General features: G+C 46.8%; 1 protein-coding gene across 1 annotated transcript in view; it reads left to right on the forward strand.

Annotated features, from left to right (window-relative positions):
- SLC12A5 (solute carrier family 12 member 5) overlaps window positions 1–14,190 on the forward strand; it is an 814,812-nt gene that overhangs the window by 576,915 nt on the left and 223,707 nt on the right. Inside the window, exon 9 of the mRNA XM_086932544.1 lies at window positions 823–987. Within this exon, the coding sequence (XP_086788670.1) occupies window positions 823–987 (165 nt within the window). The remainder of the gene's footprint in view (window positions 1–822; window positions 988–14,190) is intronic.

Raw genomic sequence — 14,190 nt, forward strand, 5'->3', positions numbered from 1 at the left:
GAAAGCTTCTGTACCCAACTATTTATCCAAAAATAAATTTATTAGGGGTTGCAACACCTCAAACACCCCACCCCACCTTGAAGCTACGCCCCTGTGTGAAAGGGAGTTGCATAGAGATATGTACTTCAATGTAAGCAGGGACTGTCCTATTGACAGTGGGAGACTAACACTTGGGTTATTACTGCCATCTGGGTATGAGAGTGGAGGAGCAGGAATACCTAAACAGGGAGACATGGGTTGACCCCTGTCATGTGGGCATATGTTGGCAACTATCAGCCTTTCAACAGTAAAAGAGTAGCCTGGGGCATCCAGCCAGGTGGGCAGGTGTGGGCAGGAATGACTCTGCCCACAAAGTGAGAGCAGCAGAGGGATTAACCACCGCCATCTGGGTTGGGTTGGCTTCTTGACAATGAGAATGTGGCATGGGGTATCCACTGCTTAGAGGGAGGGGGATGGTAGCTGAATGGACCTATGGACTGAGATGCAAACACATGCAAGGCACTCTTTGATCGGGGTGAGAGTGCGGCGCAATGTGCTTATCATTATAGAGAATGGAGACAACAGAAACCAGGGCTTGCCGGAGAGTATAATTTCATCAATAACAGAATTAAGCTCAAGATATTCTGGCAGGTAGGCACCAAGCTTGAGAAAGTGTACCGTTCCAAAGAATTGATCACTCCTCTACTCAGTTTGGGATGGCATTCTCTAGTGTGGGTTACAGTGATGTTAGAGATTTTTCATTGTGTAACGAGGTGTACTTTAAGAAGGGTACCACAATTCGATGGAGGGCCTCCTTTGATTTTTCTTCTTCTACTGTTTCAGAAAACCTGTGGGGGAATTACTTATCCAAGGGCGTGATTGTGGAGAAGCTCGGAGTGCCCTCAGTGCCTACAACTGATGGCATCAACCTGGAACAGCCTTATGTCTTCAGTGACATGACATCTTACTTCACACTGCTCGTTGGAATCTACTTTCCCTCTGTGACAGGTAGGAACTGGTCATTCGGGGGTACCCACCCTGCTAAGGAGGCTTCTGCTGGAGTGGCACTCACCTGTGTGCATGAGCAGGAAGCGTAGTCTGCACAGTGAGAATGTGGATGTATGTATGTGTGTATGTATATGATATTTTAGGATCACTAACCTAGCCAAGAGGCAGCGGAGAACAGGAAAGGGTCAAAGACAAGCATAAAGTCAATGAGTAAGACAAGGAGGTACTGGGTTGAGGATGGGTAATGCATTGTGATGCAGTGTTCTTTAAAGAGGTGAGTCTTCAACTCTTTCCTGGAAATGGCGGCTGAAGGAGCAGAGATAGCTAAATGAGATTGGAAATATGAGTTGCACAAGAGTGGAAGAAGTCTGAGTGGATAGAAAGTAGGTAATGGAATGGTAAGGAGCTGAAGACTGTACTTACGAGGAGCCGATGAGATGGGAATGAATCTGAGTCAAATACGAGATGAATATGTGACAAGGGATAGTGAAGGAAGGTAAGTGTGGAGAAGTGTGGCTCACTGGTTAGAGGAGGCAGACCTGGAAGCAGAGGTCAGCCCGGGACCAGGGTTCAATTCCCGGCTCGGCGGGGTCTTGAGTTCTAAAATGTCCATGGACTCGACAATTCTCGCACCGGTGCCTACTCGATTCACGGGTTCACACTCTGCGACTCTGGGCAATAGCTTGCTTAATCTCCACAACGGCCCCTCGCGGCGGGATGCCTGGCTTTCACCTTGCGGATACCCTGCCGGGGTTATCTCACAGGGGAATACCAGGACGGGTTCCCTAAGCAAGCGCTTAGAAACCGCTCGGTGATTTGCGCTATATAAATTCCTGTACATTTACATTTACATTTACATTCAACAAGGGCTGCTAATTTACTAAAGGAAGAAAAGGTGAGGAGTCTGAGGGAAGGTGAAGGGCACCACAGATTAGTGAGGGTGGTAAGGAAAGAAGAAATGACTAGTGATTAGTAAAGAGACTGAGGAAAGTGACTACGGATTTGTGAGGAGACTGAGGGAAAAGGAGCTGACTACTGTTTCGTAACCGGACCGATGGATGAGGAAGGTGACTACAGATTTATGAGGAGACTGAGTGAAGAACAAGGTGACCATGGATTTGTGAGGGGTTCGAGGGAAGAGGAGTGTGACGGGATTTGCGAGCAGTTTAAGGGAAGACGGATATGGTTTGTAAGGAAATTAAGGGAAGGTGACGGGACCACGGACTAGCAAAAATCCAGATTAGTGAGACGAGAGTGAGGGAAGAGGAAGTTGGTGACAGAGTAGCAAGGTGACTTGGGGAAGAGAAAGGGTTCAGTGGATTAGTAAATGACCTCTGTGTAGTAATGAAGCATGAGGGGTCTGAGTGAAGAGGGAGGTGACTAGATTACTGAGGAGTCTGAGGTAAGTGGAAGGAGATCATGGATTTTTGAGGACTCTGCAGTAAGGGGAATGGGACTGCAGATTTTAAAGAGGGTGAGGTAAGGTGAAGGTGGTTAAGGAACAAACAGTAAGTAGTCTGAGTGACAATGACACTGAAGCTAGTGGAGGGAGGTTATGGGTGAGTAATGGAACTGAGTTAAGGGAGACATGATTACAGTTGAGTAAGGAGATGGAAGGAATGTGACTAAGGAAAGGCAGGGACACTGAAGGAAAATGTAGAGGAAAGTGGGGAGGAAAGGGGATAACGGAAAGATGACTGAGAAAGTAAGAAAGTCGATGGAAGAGGAGCCAAGAGTGGGTCAGTGAGTAGAGCAAGAGGAGATAAGGAGAAAGGGGAAAGTGAAAGAACCCTCAAGTTAATTAAAAAAAGAAGAGGGAGGTCTTGGAGATGGAAGAGTAAAGGGCCTCGAGGACGAGGAACAAAGTGATGGAAAAGTAATGAACCTGAATAAAGTGGAATGTCACTAGGACATTAAGTAGAAATTGGATAACAGCGGTTAATTTGTAAAACAAGAATTGCCGGGGCTCTCATCAGGAGGCAGCTTGCACCAGCCCATTTCTCCTGTAATGCCGCCTAAAACATAGCCAACTACTAACCAAGAAGTGGGGTGAGGAAGTGGCCTAATGGCCAGAGCTGCTGACCATGGAGCTGGGGAGCCAGGTTTGAGTCTCAGCTTCGGCTCAACAACCTGCGAATCAGGGCAAAGCACAATGTCCCCATGCTTATAAAAAATGAGTGTGTCCTTAACTGTAACTGATGTTCATGAAACTATAGGCTGGTGTTGATTAAGTGCCGGTGCTAAGTACGCGAAACCACTGGCTCAAAATAAGTACTGTGGAAGAATGGCTTCATGCAGGTACCAGTGGTCGAAGTGGGGGGGATCTGAGGGGCACGGCATGTCTGTACTTTTTTAATTATAGGGAAACAGTTCGCCTACTTTTTATCAAAAGTCAACCGTCCCAGGACGGTTTATTCTGGGAGTTGGAATTTTTCAGCTGAAGTGTCATTCAGGGAGCCTCCTGAGCTGTGAATCAGAGGGAGGGGCAGACAACTAAACAAGCCTTCGTCCCAGGATGTCTGCTTACCTGAAAAAAGTGTGAATGTGCACACATTTCAATCTGAAAATGTAAAGGGCGCCTGGAAGCCGGTTTTGGCTTTAACTGATGGAATCTCTTGAAGCTTCCTCGTGTCACACACATACTCATTTTGAGAGGGATGTATGTCGTTACAACGCATACTTTTACAACGCATACCTCTACAACGCATTTTTTACAACGCAACATCCATTACAACGCATTCCATTACAACACATGCCATTATAACGCATCTCTAAAAACTACCTTGACAACGCATTCTACTATAACGCATACTACCTTTACAACACATACCATTACAACGCATACCATTACATTGCATGTATGGTAAGTATTGGATAGTGTAGGGGTAAAATTTACTATTCTAACTCCAGGGGGTGCAACAGTAGGGTAAGTGTTTACTATTCTAACTCCAGGGGGTGCAACAGTAGGGTAAGTGTTGGATAGTGTAAGGGTACTATGTGTATGCGTTGTAATGGTATGCGTTGTAATGACTGCGTTGTAATGACATGCGTTGTAGTGGTATGCATTGTAGTGACATGCGTTGTAATGGTTGCGTTGTAATGGCATGCGTTGTAATGGATGTTGCGTTGTAAAAGTTTCGTTGTAAAGGTAGTGCGTTGTAAAAGTTGCGTTGTAAACGTTGTTCCCCTTTTGAGAGGTATTGTAAGGGAGCTACCCACTAAGATGTGAAGTGTGTTCTTTTAAATGACAGTTACCTAAAGCAATTGCTTCTTGATGACACACTTTTATTCTTTTTGAAGGGTATTGTAAGTAAGCTGTGAAGTGTGCGCATTTAAAAGACAGTTATTTACAAAAAACTGCACTACGCACAGCCTGCAAAAAATCTATATTTTGGAAACACTTTTTATCTTAAACCTTTTTGCGCATTGTGTAGCAGCCTATCTTATACTGTGTATAATACAAATTTTAAATAATGACTTGCATGTTCACAGTCCTTTCTCTCACAGACCGGGACCTTTTAGCACAAAACATACGTAAGTCACTATTCTCCAATGCATCAACCAGGATTCAAATCTGTGGCTCTTTGCTTCAGTGAATTAACTAATAGAGGTTTCACATAATGTACACAAGCATATTTCTCACTGATTAACACATTAATTTTCATTTGAGCCTTGTGTTATTTTATATGAAGTTACCAGAAGGAAAATGATTGAAAAAACGTACAGAAGATTATGTTTTTTAGTCCCACTTACACCCAGGGCCCGACTGGCCGTAGCGGGCACCGGGCAATCCCCCGGTGCGCCGCATGGGTGGGGGCCGTTTTTGTTACAGGGCTGATTTTGCAGCAAAATCTTTCTGTGAGGGTATTACGATTTAAAGATCGATTTAGGAAACCACATGTGGTATTAATATCGCATACGTTTTAATTCTAAATTTAGACATGAGAGAGGCAACAAATTCTCAGTGGAGTAGAAGGGAATAAACCAGTTTTAGGATCCTAAGGTATGTAAATTACTGAGGAAACATTGGGTTAAGTAGAAGATAGGCCTTGGCTGTGAACTCTGCTCCATTTGCTGAGTTTTCCGCACTCTGTGGAGCACGCGCAGTTCCGAAAAAGTCAGCTCTGAGTTTTTACGTCGCTCGCGCTTGCCAACGTTAAGTTGGCGAGCGGGAGCGAGGAAAATTCAACGCTAGACCACCTCCCAGCAAGATTTCTCAGCGCGGGCAGTCGCAAATGGTCATGATCACTCGAGTTGAGAAATCATCAGTTCGCATTGTGGAAGCTGCAGCTGGAGTAGAATATCTACTTGAGCTGCAGAAAAAAGCTGCGCCCTCTTGCACTGCACATGGTGCCGTTCATGTTGAATTTCCTGCGTGGGACAAACAACCGCCACTAAAAATCAGGGCGAATGGTGTGACGTAACGCACTCCACGCGGAACTCCACTGAGGCCTAGCTGAAGGGCACGGTTTAGGGAAATATAGTTGTCCCCATGTAACTATTAATTATATTCCAAGGTCTTCTATAGCAATAGCCGCCTTTGGCAAATCCATTCCATATCATTACCTCTGTGGCTATTGTCGGGTATGTATTCGGCCAGTTTTTAAGTAGATCTCCTTATTGTATTTTGAGCACCATATACTCAGTTTTATTTTAGAAAAACTTCCCTTCATCATTAGCCCCTCGATTGTGACGCCTGTTCTCGACTCCTGAGGTCACAGGAGCTGGAGCTGTCTTAGAACTGATCTCTAGGTTTGTTGTTGAGATATGAGAATAGCAGAAGCGCCAGAGCCGGTATTGAAGACATGCCCTTGATGTACCAGCCAGGCCCGCAAAGGATTCTGGAAGAAAAAGAGCTTTGAACATACAGGTAGCAGCCTCATTACTCGTGCTGAGCAAGGATTCGAAGTTTGTGTGTTTCAACGCGGGAAAATGTACGCGGGATTAAATGTGTGTAAATGAACAAGGCCTAGGCATGCTGAAGAGTCCAATTTGAATTTATAACAATTTGACAGAGGCACTTTTTATTCAAGGTTATAAAAGAATTTCCCTCAGGTTCCTAAAATTCACCACACAAATTCTTCGTTGTTTGCATGGGAAAGAATGTATGGACTTGTACAATGTAAAAATGGAAATGTACCTTCTATCTAAAATTTCCGTTTTACAAACACAGATTTTAAAGTGTGTTATACTGTTTTTTTTAAATATTATTAATTACAATGGTTAAATAAAAATATATATATGGAAAATACTTTAACCACTCTTCTCTCATTGGGATATAAGGGATAAAGTACCCCTGCCAGACTTATTAAGGATGTTGGAATTCACCAAGGAGTTCCATACCCATATAGAGGAAGAAGGCTGAGTTACTTTATAAGTGTTAGAAATGGGGCTCTCTAGTTGGCAATGGTTGGTACCTTTGTCCAGTCCCTCCACTTACTTTTAGTCAGGGTAAGGGAGCTACGCCCTTAGACAACCCCTGCTCACCCCCTTGGTAACTTGGCAAGAGCAGACAGGCTTATCTCAGAGGCAGTATGTAAAGCATTTGTGCACACATAGAATAATACAGTGAAAACACTACAAATGGATACCACACCTTTAGAAAAATAGAAAATCTTTTATCTAAACACAACAAGACCAAAACAACAAAAATCCACCATAAATATCTCAAGATATCACCAAAAATAGGTTAGTCACAAAAATAAAGCTTTTAGTAACAAATAGCTCCACCTGGGGCTATTACGATGTTGTGACAAAGGGAAATCCCAAAGCACCAAGCCGACCGTGGGATGCGCGGCATCAGGCCTGGAGTAACATGGACTCCAAACGATCCCCTCATCCCTTGGCAAACAATAAAAATAAAAGCGTGTACGGCGTCGGTAGGTGATGATTTGTTGGCGCCGGGCAGCGTCGGTTCCTTAAGACCACAGGGAAGTTGAGATGTTGGTTCCTTACTGCGATGCAGGGGAGGGGAGATGTTGGTTCCTTAGTGTTGCTGTGGAGGTGATGTTGTGGTGGCGTTGAGGCGTTGGTTCCTTACGACGATACAGGTTTGATGGATTGAGGAGGTCACCTACATCAGGTAACGGCTCCGCGATGAAGAAGTATCAGCAGCAGTGAGGCCATGGCTGCCGTGCGAGTCGGGCGGTGAGTCGTGAGCAAACTAGTGGTGCCCTGGGCTCTGTTGCAGGCAGTAGCCTCGGTGACGGAGTCAGAGTTGACACGGTGTGGCATCGGGCTGCAGTGCAAGTCAGGGCGGTGTGTCGTGCACTTTACGAGCAGTGCAAAGAGCTTCGTTACAGGTCGCGGTGTCGCTGGCTGACGTCAGTGTTGCTATTTCCCTCTGTGGCAGCTGAAACAGCAGTTTCTAGTGCAGGAGGAGGACAGAGGAAATGAAGTCTTTGTGTCTCTGAGACTTCAAGACAGGTGGCAAGCTCTACACCAATCCCTTGGAGATCTTCTTCAAGCAGGATACACAGCACACAGCACAGTCTTGGTCCTCTCCTTGGCAGAAACAGCCACTGCATGCCAACCTCACACAGCACACAGCAAAAGGGCAGCACTTCTCCTTCAGCTTTCCAAGCTCTACTCCTGGGCAGAGGTTTCCCTTGAGTCCAGAAGTAATCTAAAGTTCTGGGGTATGGGCCCCAATATCTATACTCAATTTATGTTTGTTCTCTTGTGGCAGAGAGGCTCTGTGCTCAGTCCAAACCAGTTCTGTCCTCCCTGGTCCAGCTTCTCTGCAGGAGGTGGGGACAATATTGTGTTGGGCAGACAAGGCCCATTCAGGAGCAAAGAAATCTCCTTCCACTCCTTTAAATACAGCCCAGGTCTATTCAGCCCAGCCGTAGCTCATCCAGGAAAGGCAGGACACACCTCAGCCCCCCCAGTGGCTGTCTACAGTGAATGCACACCACAGCCCCTGTCACTCCAAAGCCAGTCAAACCACAAACCAGCAGAGGCACACAGGATGGCTAAGCAAGACAATACCTCTAGCACAAAATCAAACACACCAAAAACCTATAACAGAATTGACGCCAACAGATTTTAGAAATAATTTAATAAAAGTCAGTTTTGCTAAAAAATAAAAGCTGCAGTAGCTTGCAATGAGTAGAAAAATGCAGAAACATTCTAGCTTTTCTCTTACTAAGGAGTGCAATAAATACACGTTCTTTCTGCTTGTCATTGTAAGTTAGACAAATGGAGCAGAAGAAAGATAAGCAAGGCTCTGTTTTCCTTGCTTTAAACAGCTGCTTCAGTTATGCTCCATGACCTGACCTGCCTTTCACCTTAGCTGCTGGCAGTAGGCATTGGACTTCAAAACTCGACTGCAGTAACTTATGAGTTTTCTTTATAATTGGCAACTGGGTGCATCACAAGTCGCCAATTATAAAGAAATTAGAGACTGGCATTTATACAGGGATTACATAATCCCAAGAATTATAAAATCAATGTAAACCTATGCATAGTTCAAAACTCCTTCTATAATGCATAAGGCATTTTATGGGTCTATGAAACACACAAAAGGTGATGGGAGGCTGTTTACAATAAGTATAACCACTGGCAATTGCTCGGGTAGCATGCCAACCCATCCTTCTTTTGTTCACCATGCCCCTCAGTTTGGACCCAGCCATATGCAAACCAGTCTAGGCCCTGCTCCAAATGGGAACAGTCCAGCCCAAACTTCCAGGCCAGGTCCTCTCTGAACCGAAACACAAGCAACCCAGGACCGGTTTCACTCTAGTTATGGGATCTTATCCAGGTGCAACTTGGTTCCAGTGATTTTCAAACCTAGATCATTTTGCACTGAAATATCCTTGGCTCTGGCTAATCCAGACTTTCCTGAAAACTCCATGTAGCAGAGGTTGGGGAGAACTTTTTTCCAAACACAATTTTGAACACCATCGCTCCATTTCTTTCATTGCTGTATTCTCCCTGTTCCTCCGAGCCGCTAATTTATATCAATGTATCTACTTCAGAGTCTTTTAGTTATGATATATTGCGTTGAATTTATTTTATTAGAAATCCAGTCCCTCCTGAATTTTAAATTCCGTAATTTTTGGAAAAATACGGTATTGTCCCTTACCACTGGGAAATAAAAACCTAGCGGCCTTACTATCATTATTGGGCAGGCAGTCATGTTCAGCTGCAAAATCTCAAAGACCACCTCTAACAATGGTGACTTCTGCTGGATTGCGAGCGAGAGACCGCTCAGAAAACTATTTTAATATTAGTCACGGTGTATAATCAAGGCCACTGGAATTATGCGATTGTGCGGCGGCGTTGTTTTTTACTCAATTATAGATTGGCCACATTTGCCACACCATCTATTGTCTGCTGCATAATCTGGAGATTTTAACAAAAAATGATTTGTTTCTAGATTAAGCGATTCAAAAGTTACTAAAAACGCAGCGAAAAGTGTTTCTGCGCAGGGGAAGGCCCTTCGGCAAAGGTTGACTGATCACCTTTCCATTGCTTATTGCTATATTTGGGTGTGAAACTGGTACTATGTACATGCAGCGAATGCCCAGACAGTGTTAACAAGTGTTAAAATGTCATAATAATTAAGCAATAATATCACAAAATGTGCTGTATTAAAACGCATAAACAAATTTGACCCTCCCCTGCTGCTTAATGATGCTTTTGAAAAGGGTTTGGGGGATTTTTTTTAAATGGGGCCAGGTGATTCAATCTAGGACACAATTTTCCAACTCTTTCTGGTATAAAAAACCATAAATTTTAGAGGCAGTTACGGCGATGTCAGGATTTCAGACTTTGCTACAGTCTATTTCCCTGGAGCATTATTTCATCAAAGCAGAAAGTCAAGTATGTGGCTATAAAAGTTGTGCATCACTCCCTTAGTGCTCTTTTCAGGCTTAGATTGCCAATGAGCAAGCTTCATGTTCACTAGCCTACCAGGGGAGTGCCTTATGTTCTGTAAGGCCAGTCCAGGCTAGTTGACCCCTTCCTCTTCTGACCAAGCGTGGGGATGTTTAAGATGTCCGTCTGCGTAAATAGGACTATTGGGGTAGGCTGTTTGTGTGTACTTACAAATGAAAAAAACACTTACTGAAACCTTTCTCCACATATTAGATCTTCAAATGTTTCAAATGATTAAATCTTGAATCCATCATGATAAATGTCCATCATGGAGAAACAAATCCCTGCAATCCTTTTATTTATAGGATGACATATATTTGTAGCCTCGCTTCTTTGGGAGCCAATTTCCCCAAACCACTTTTACCACTTTTTCCACCTCCCTTTCTACCAACGTCATGTCTTTTCTTCTCTTTTTGTCCCTCTTCCCATGCCAGTGTTGGGTCCCTCCTCTCCTCCATGAACCATGTTTTGGAAGGTTTGACTTAGGCTTTTTCAAGACAAATTATGTTTTCTTATCTTCTGCTATTGGCTGTTTGGTGTATCAATCAGTCTTCCTGTAGAGAGCCAGTAATTCAATGCATGAGGGGCGATTTTACACCACAAAAGGTCACTGAATCATCACACATTAAACTTGCTATCTCAAAGATGCATTGTATACAGAAAACAATCATTTTGGTGGGTTTTTTTAGGACTCAAAATGCATGTTGGACCTATTGGCTTTGCCAGTGCTCATGTTGTTTAGTTGTGTCATCTAATCCCATTAGGTCCACCTATTTCTGTATTCTAGTATGCCTACAATCTGCCTGAGCTTAGTCCCTCTGTCCCTGCTTATACAATATTATCTTGACCACCCCTTTCACCCTAGTTTCCTTACCCTTAGTACCTCTCCCAGTGGCTATACCCTATCACCTGCCCTTGTACCTACAAGTGACTGCATGTCCCTGGACCTATAGCACAGTACCTCTACCACCTCTACCACTCGTATACTGAAAAACCACTGCTTACCTATACTGTAGTACATTAATCCTAACGTATCCCATAGCAACTTTACTCCTGCCTATACATAAGTCTCTCTACAACCTATACTATAGTACATCTACCCCATCCCAACTCACAGTACCTCTACCCCTGCCTTTACTCTAGTATGTCTACCCCTGCCCGTACCCATTACCACTACTGACCTGTTCCCTGGTGTATGGAGCTCTACAGGACCCAGGTGAGTGAAGCCCTACAGGACCCTGGTGGGTGGAACTCCATAGGACCCTGGTGGGTGGAGCTCTACAGGACCCTGGTGGGTGGAGCTAACAGGACCCTGGTGAGTGGAGCTCTACAGGACCCTGGTGGGTGGAGCTCTGCAGGACCCAGTTGAGTGAAGCCCTACCGGACCCTGGTGGGTGGAACTCCACAGGACCCTGGTGGGTGGAGCTCTACAGGACCCAGGTGAGTGACTACAGGAACCTGGTGGGTGGAACTCTACAGGACCCTGGTGGGTGGCGCTCTAGAGAACCCTGGTGGGTAAAGCCCTACAAGTCCCTGGTGGGTGGAGCTCTACAGGACCCAGGTGAGTGAAGCCCTACATGACCCTGGTGGGTGTAACTCTACAGGGCCCTGATGGGTGAAGCTCTACATGACCCAGGTGAGTGAATCCCTACAGGACCTTGGTGGGTGGAACTCTACAGGACCCTGGTGGGTAGCTCTCTAGAGGACCCTGGTGGGTGGAGCTCTATAGGACCCAGGTGAGTGAAGCCCTACAGGACCCTGGTGGGTGGAACTCTACAGGACCCTGGTGGGTGGTGCTCTAGAGGACCCTGGTGGATGGAACTCTACAGGACACTGGTGGGTGGTGCTCTAGAGGACCCTGGTGGGTGGAGCTCTACAGGACCCTGGTGGGTGGAGCTCCACAGGACCCTGGTGGGTCGAGCTCTACAGGACCCTGGTGTATGGAGCTCTACAGGACCCTGGTCTGTGACGCTCTGCAGGACCCTGGTGACAGGCGCTCTATAGGATGCTGGTGGGTGAAGCTTTACAGGTCCTTGGTGACAGAAGCTCTACAGGAAGCGGGTGGGTGAAGCTTTAAAAGAACCCTGGTGGGTGAAGTAGTACAGGACCCTGGTGGGTGAAGTACTACAGGACCCTGGTGAGTGAAGCCCTACAGTACCCTGGTGAGTGGAGCTCTACAGGATCCTGGTGGGTGGAGCTCTACATGACGCTGTTGGGTGGAGCTCTACAGGAAGCTGGTGGGTGGAGCTCTACAGGACGCTGGTGGGTGGAGCTCTACAGGACCCAGGTGAGTGAAGCCCTACAGGACCCTGGTGGGTTGAACTCTACAGGACCCTGGTGGGTGGCTCTCTAGAGGACCCTGGTGGGTGGAGCTCTACAGGACCCAGGTGAGTGAAGCCCTACAGGACCCTGGTGGGTGGAACTCTACAGGACCCTGGTGGGTGGAGCTCTAGAGGACCGTGGTGGGTGGAGCTCTATAGGACCCAGGTGAGTGAAGACCTACAGGACCCTGGAGGGTGGAACTCTACAGGGCCCTGGTGGGTGGAGCTCTATAGGACCCTGGTGGGTGGAACTCTACAGGACCCTGGTGGGTGGTGCTCTAGAGGACCCTGGTGGGTGGAACTCTACAGGACCCTGGTGGGTGGAGCTCTACAGGACCCTGGTGGGTGGAACTCTACAGGTCCCTGGTGTATGGAGCTCTACAGGACCCTGGAGGGTGGAGCTCCACAGGACCCAGGTGGGTCGAGCTCTACAGGACTCTGGTGTATGGAGCTCTATAGGACCCTGGTCAGTGACGCTCTGCAGGACCCTGGTGACAGACGCTCTATAGGATGCTGGTGGGTGAAGCTTTACAGGACCTTGGTGACAGAAGCTCTACTGGAAACTGTTGGGTGAAGCTCTAAAAGAACCCTGGAGGGTGAAGTAGTACAGGACCCTGGTGGGTGAAGTACTACAGGACCCTGGTGAGTGAAGTACTACAGGACCCTGGTGAGTGAAGCCCTACAGGACCCTGGTGAGTGGAGCACTACAGGACCCTGGTGGGTGGAGCTCTACAGGACCCTGGTGAGTGAAGCCCTACAGGACCCTAGTGAGTGGAGCTCTACAGGACCCTGGTGGGTGGAGCTCTACAGGACGCTGGTGGGTGGCGCTCTACAGGACCCTGGTGGGTGGAACTCTACAGATCCCTGGTGGGTGGGGCTCTACAGGGCCCTGGTGGGTGGGGCTCTACAGGGCCCTGGTGGGTGGAGCTCTACAGAACCCTGGTTGGTGGGTACTCTACAGGACCCTGGTGGGTGAAGTAGTACAGGACCCTGGTGGCTGAAACCACCATACAGGACGCTGGTGGGTGGAGCTCAGGAGGACCCTGGGAATAGCCCGGAAAGGTGGAATTGGTTGAGTGCTTTAGGGCATGGCTGAGTCTTTGAGTGGTTGTTCTCGCACAGCGGCTGCGATAAAGAATAAACCTATAACAAAGGATTTTCAAGGCTTGTTGGGGCAGATACGTGCAGCCAAGTGCGGGCTACGCCCTTATGCTTCACAATTGCCCCTGTGGGTGCTGCCGGAATTTAGAGAGGTCGCCATGAAATTTGATAGGACACCATGGGCTGATGCGGGAGCCCTCCATGTAGGGGACATTTATGAGCTGGGCAAACTGAGCTCCTTTCAAGATATGGTGGAGAAATTCAGAATAGGGCCAGGCCAGTTAATGGCCTATAATGCGCAGGCACATAGGGTACGCTCTTTATGGGGTCAGGCTGAGCCTGCCAGTTGGGGGAATATTACAGTGCCTGCTGACGACTGGCAGTAAGCGTAAGGCTGTTACATTATTATTTAATGTTCTGGTATCACAATTGTCATGTGCCCGCAAAGATGTTTAGGGTAAAGTGGCGCAATATATGCATTTGGCAATATCAGATAAACAATGTGGTATGAAGGCATATATCAAGCAAGAGTCCCGTAACTCAAGATTCAAACGTATTCAGTTTGACTACCTGCATCAGGCCTTCCAGGGTCCTGCAGAGCTTCACCCACTCGAGACCTGTAGAACTTCACCCACCAGAGTTCTGTAGAGCTTGACCTACTAGAGTCTGTAGAGCTTCACCGACTAAGGTCCTGTAAAGCTCCACCCACCAGGGTCCTGTAAAGCTCCACCCACCAGGGTCCTGTTGAGCTTCACCCACCAGGGTTCTGTAGTGCTTCATTCACCAGGGTTTGGTAGTGCTTTACTTACCACGGTTATGTAGTGCTTCACTTACTAGGGTTCTGTAGTGCTTCACTCGCCAGGGTCCTGTAGAGGTTCACTAACAAGGGTCCTGTACAGCT

Source organism: Lissotriton vulgaris, chromosome 7 (genome assembly GCF_964263255.1).
Source record: "Lissotriton vulgaris chromosome 7, aLisVul1.2, whole genome shotgun sequence".
Taxonomy (NCBI): Eukaryota; Metazoa; Chordata; class Amphibia; order Caudata; family Salamandridae; genus Lissotriton; species Lissotriton vulgaris.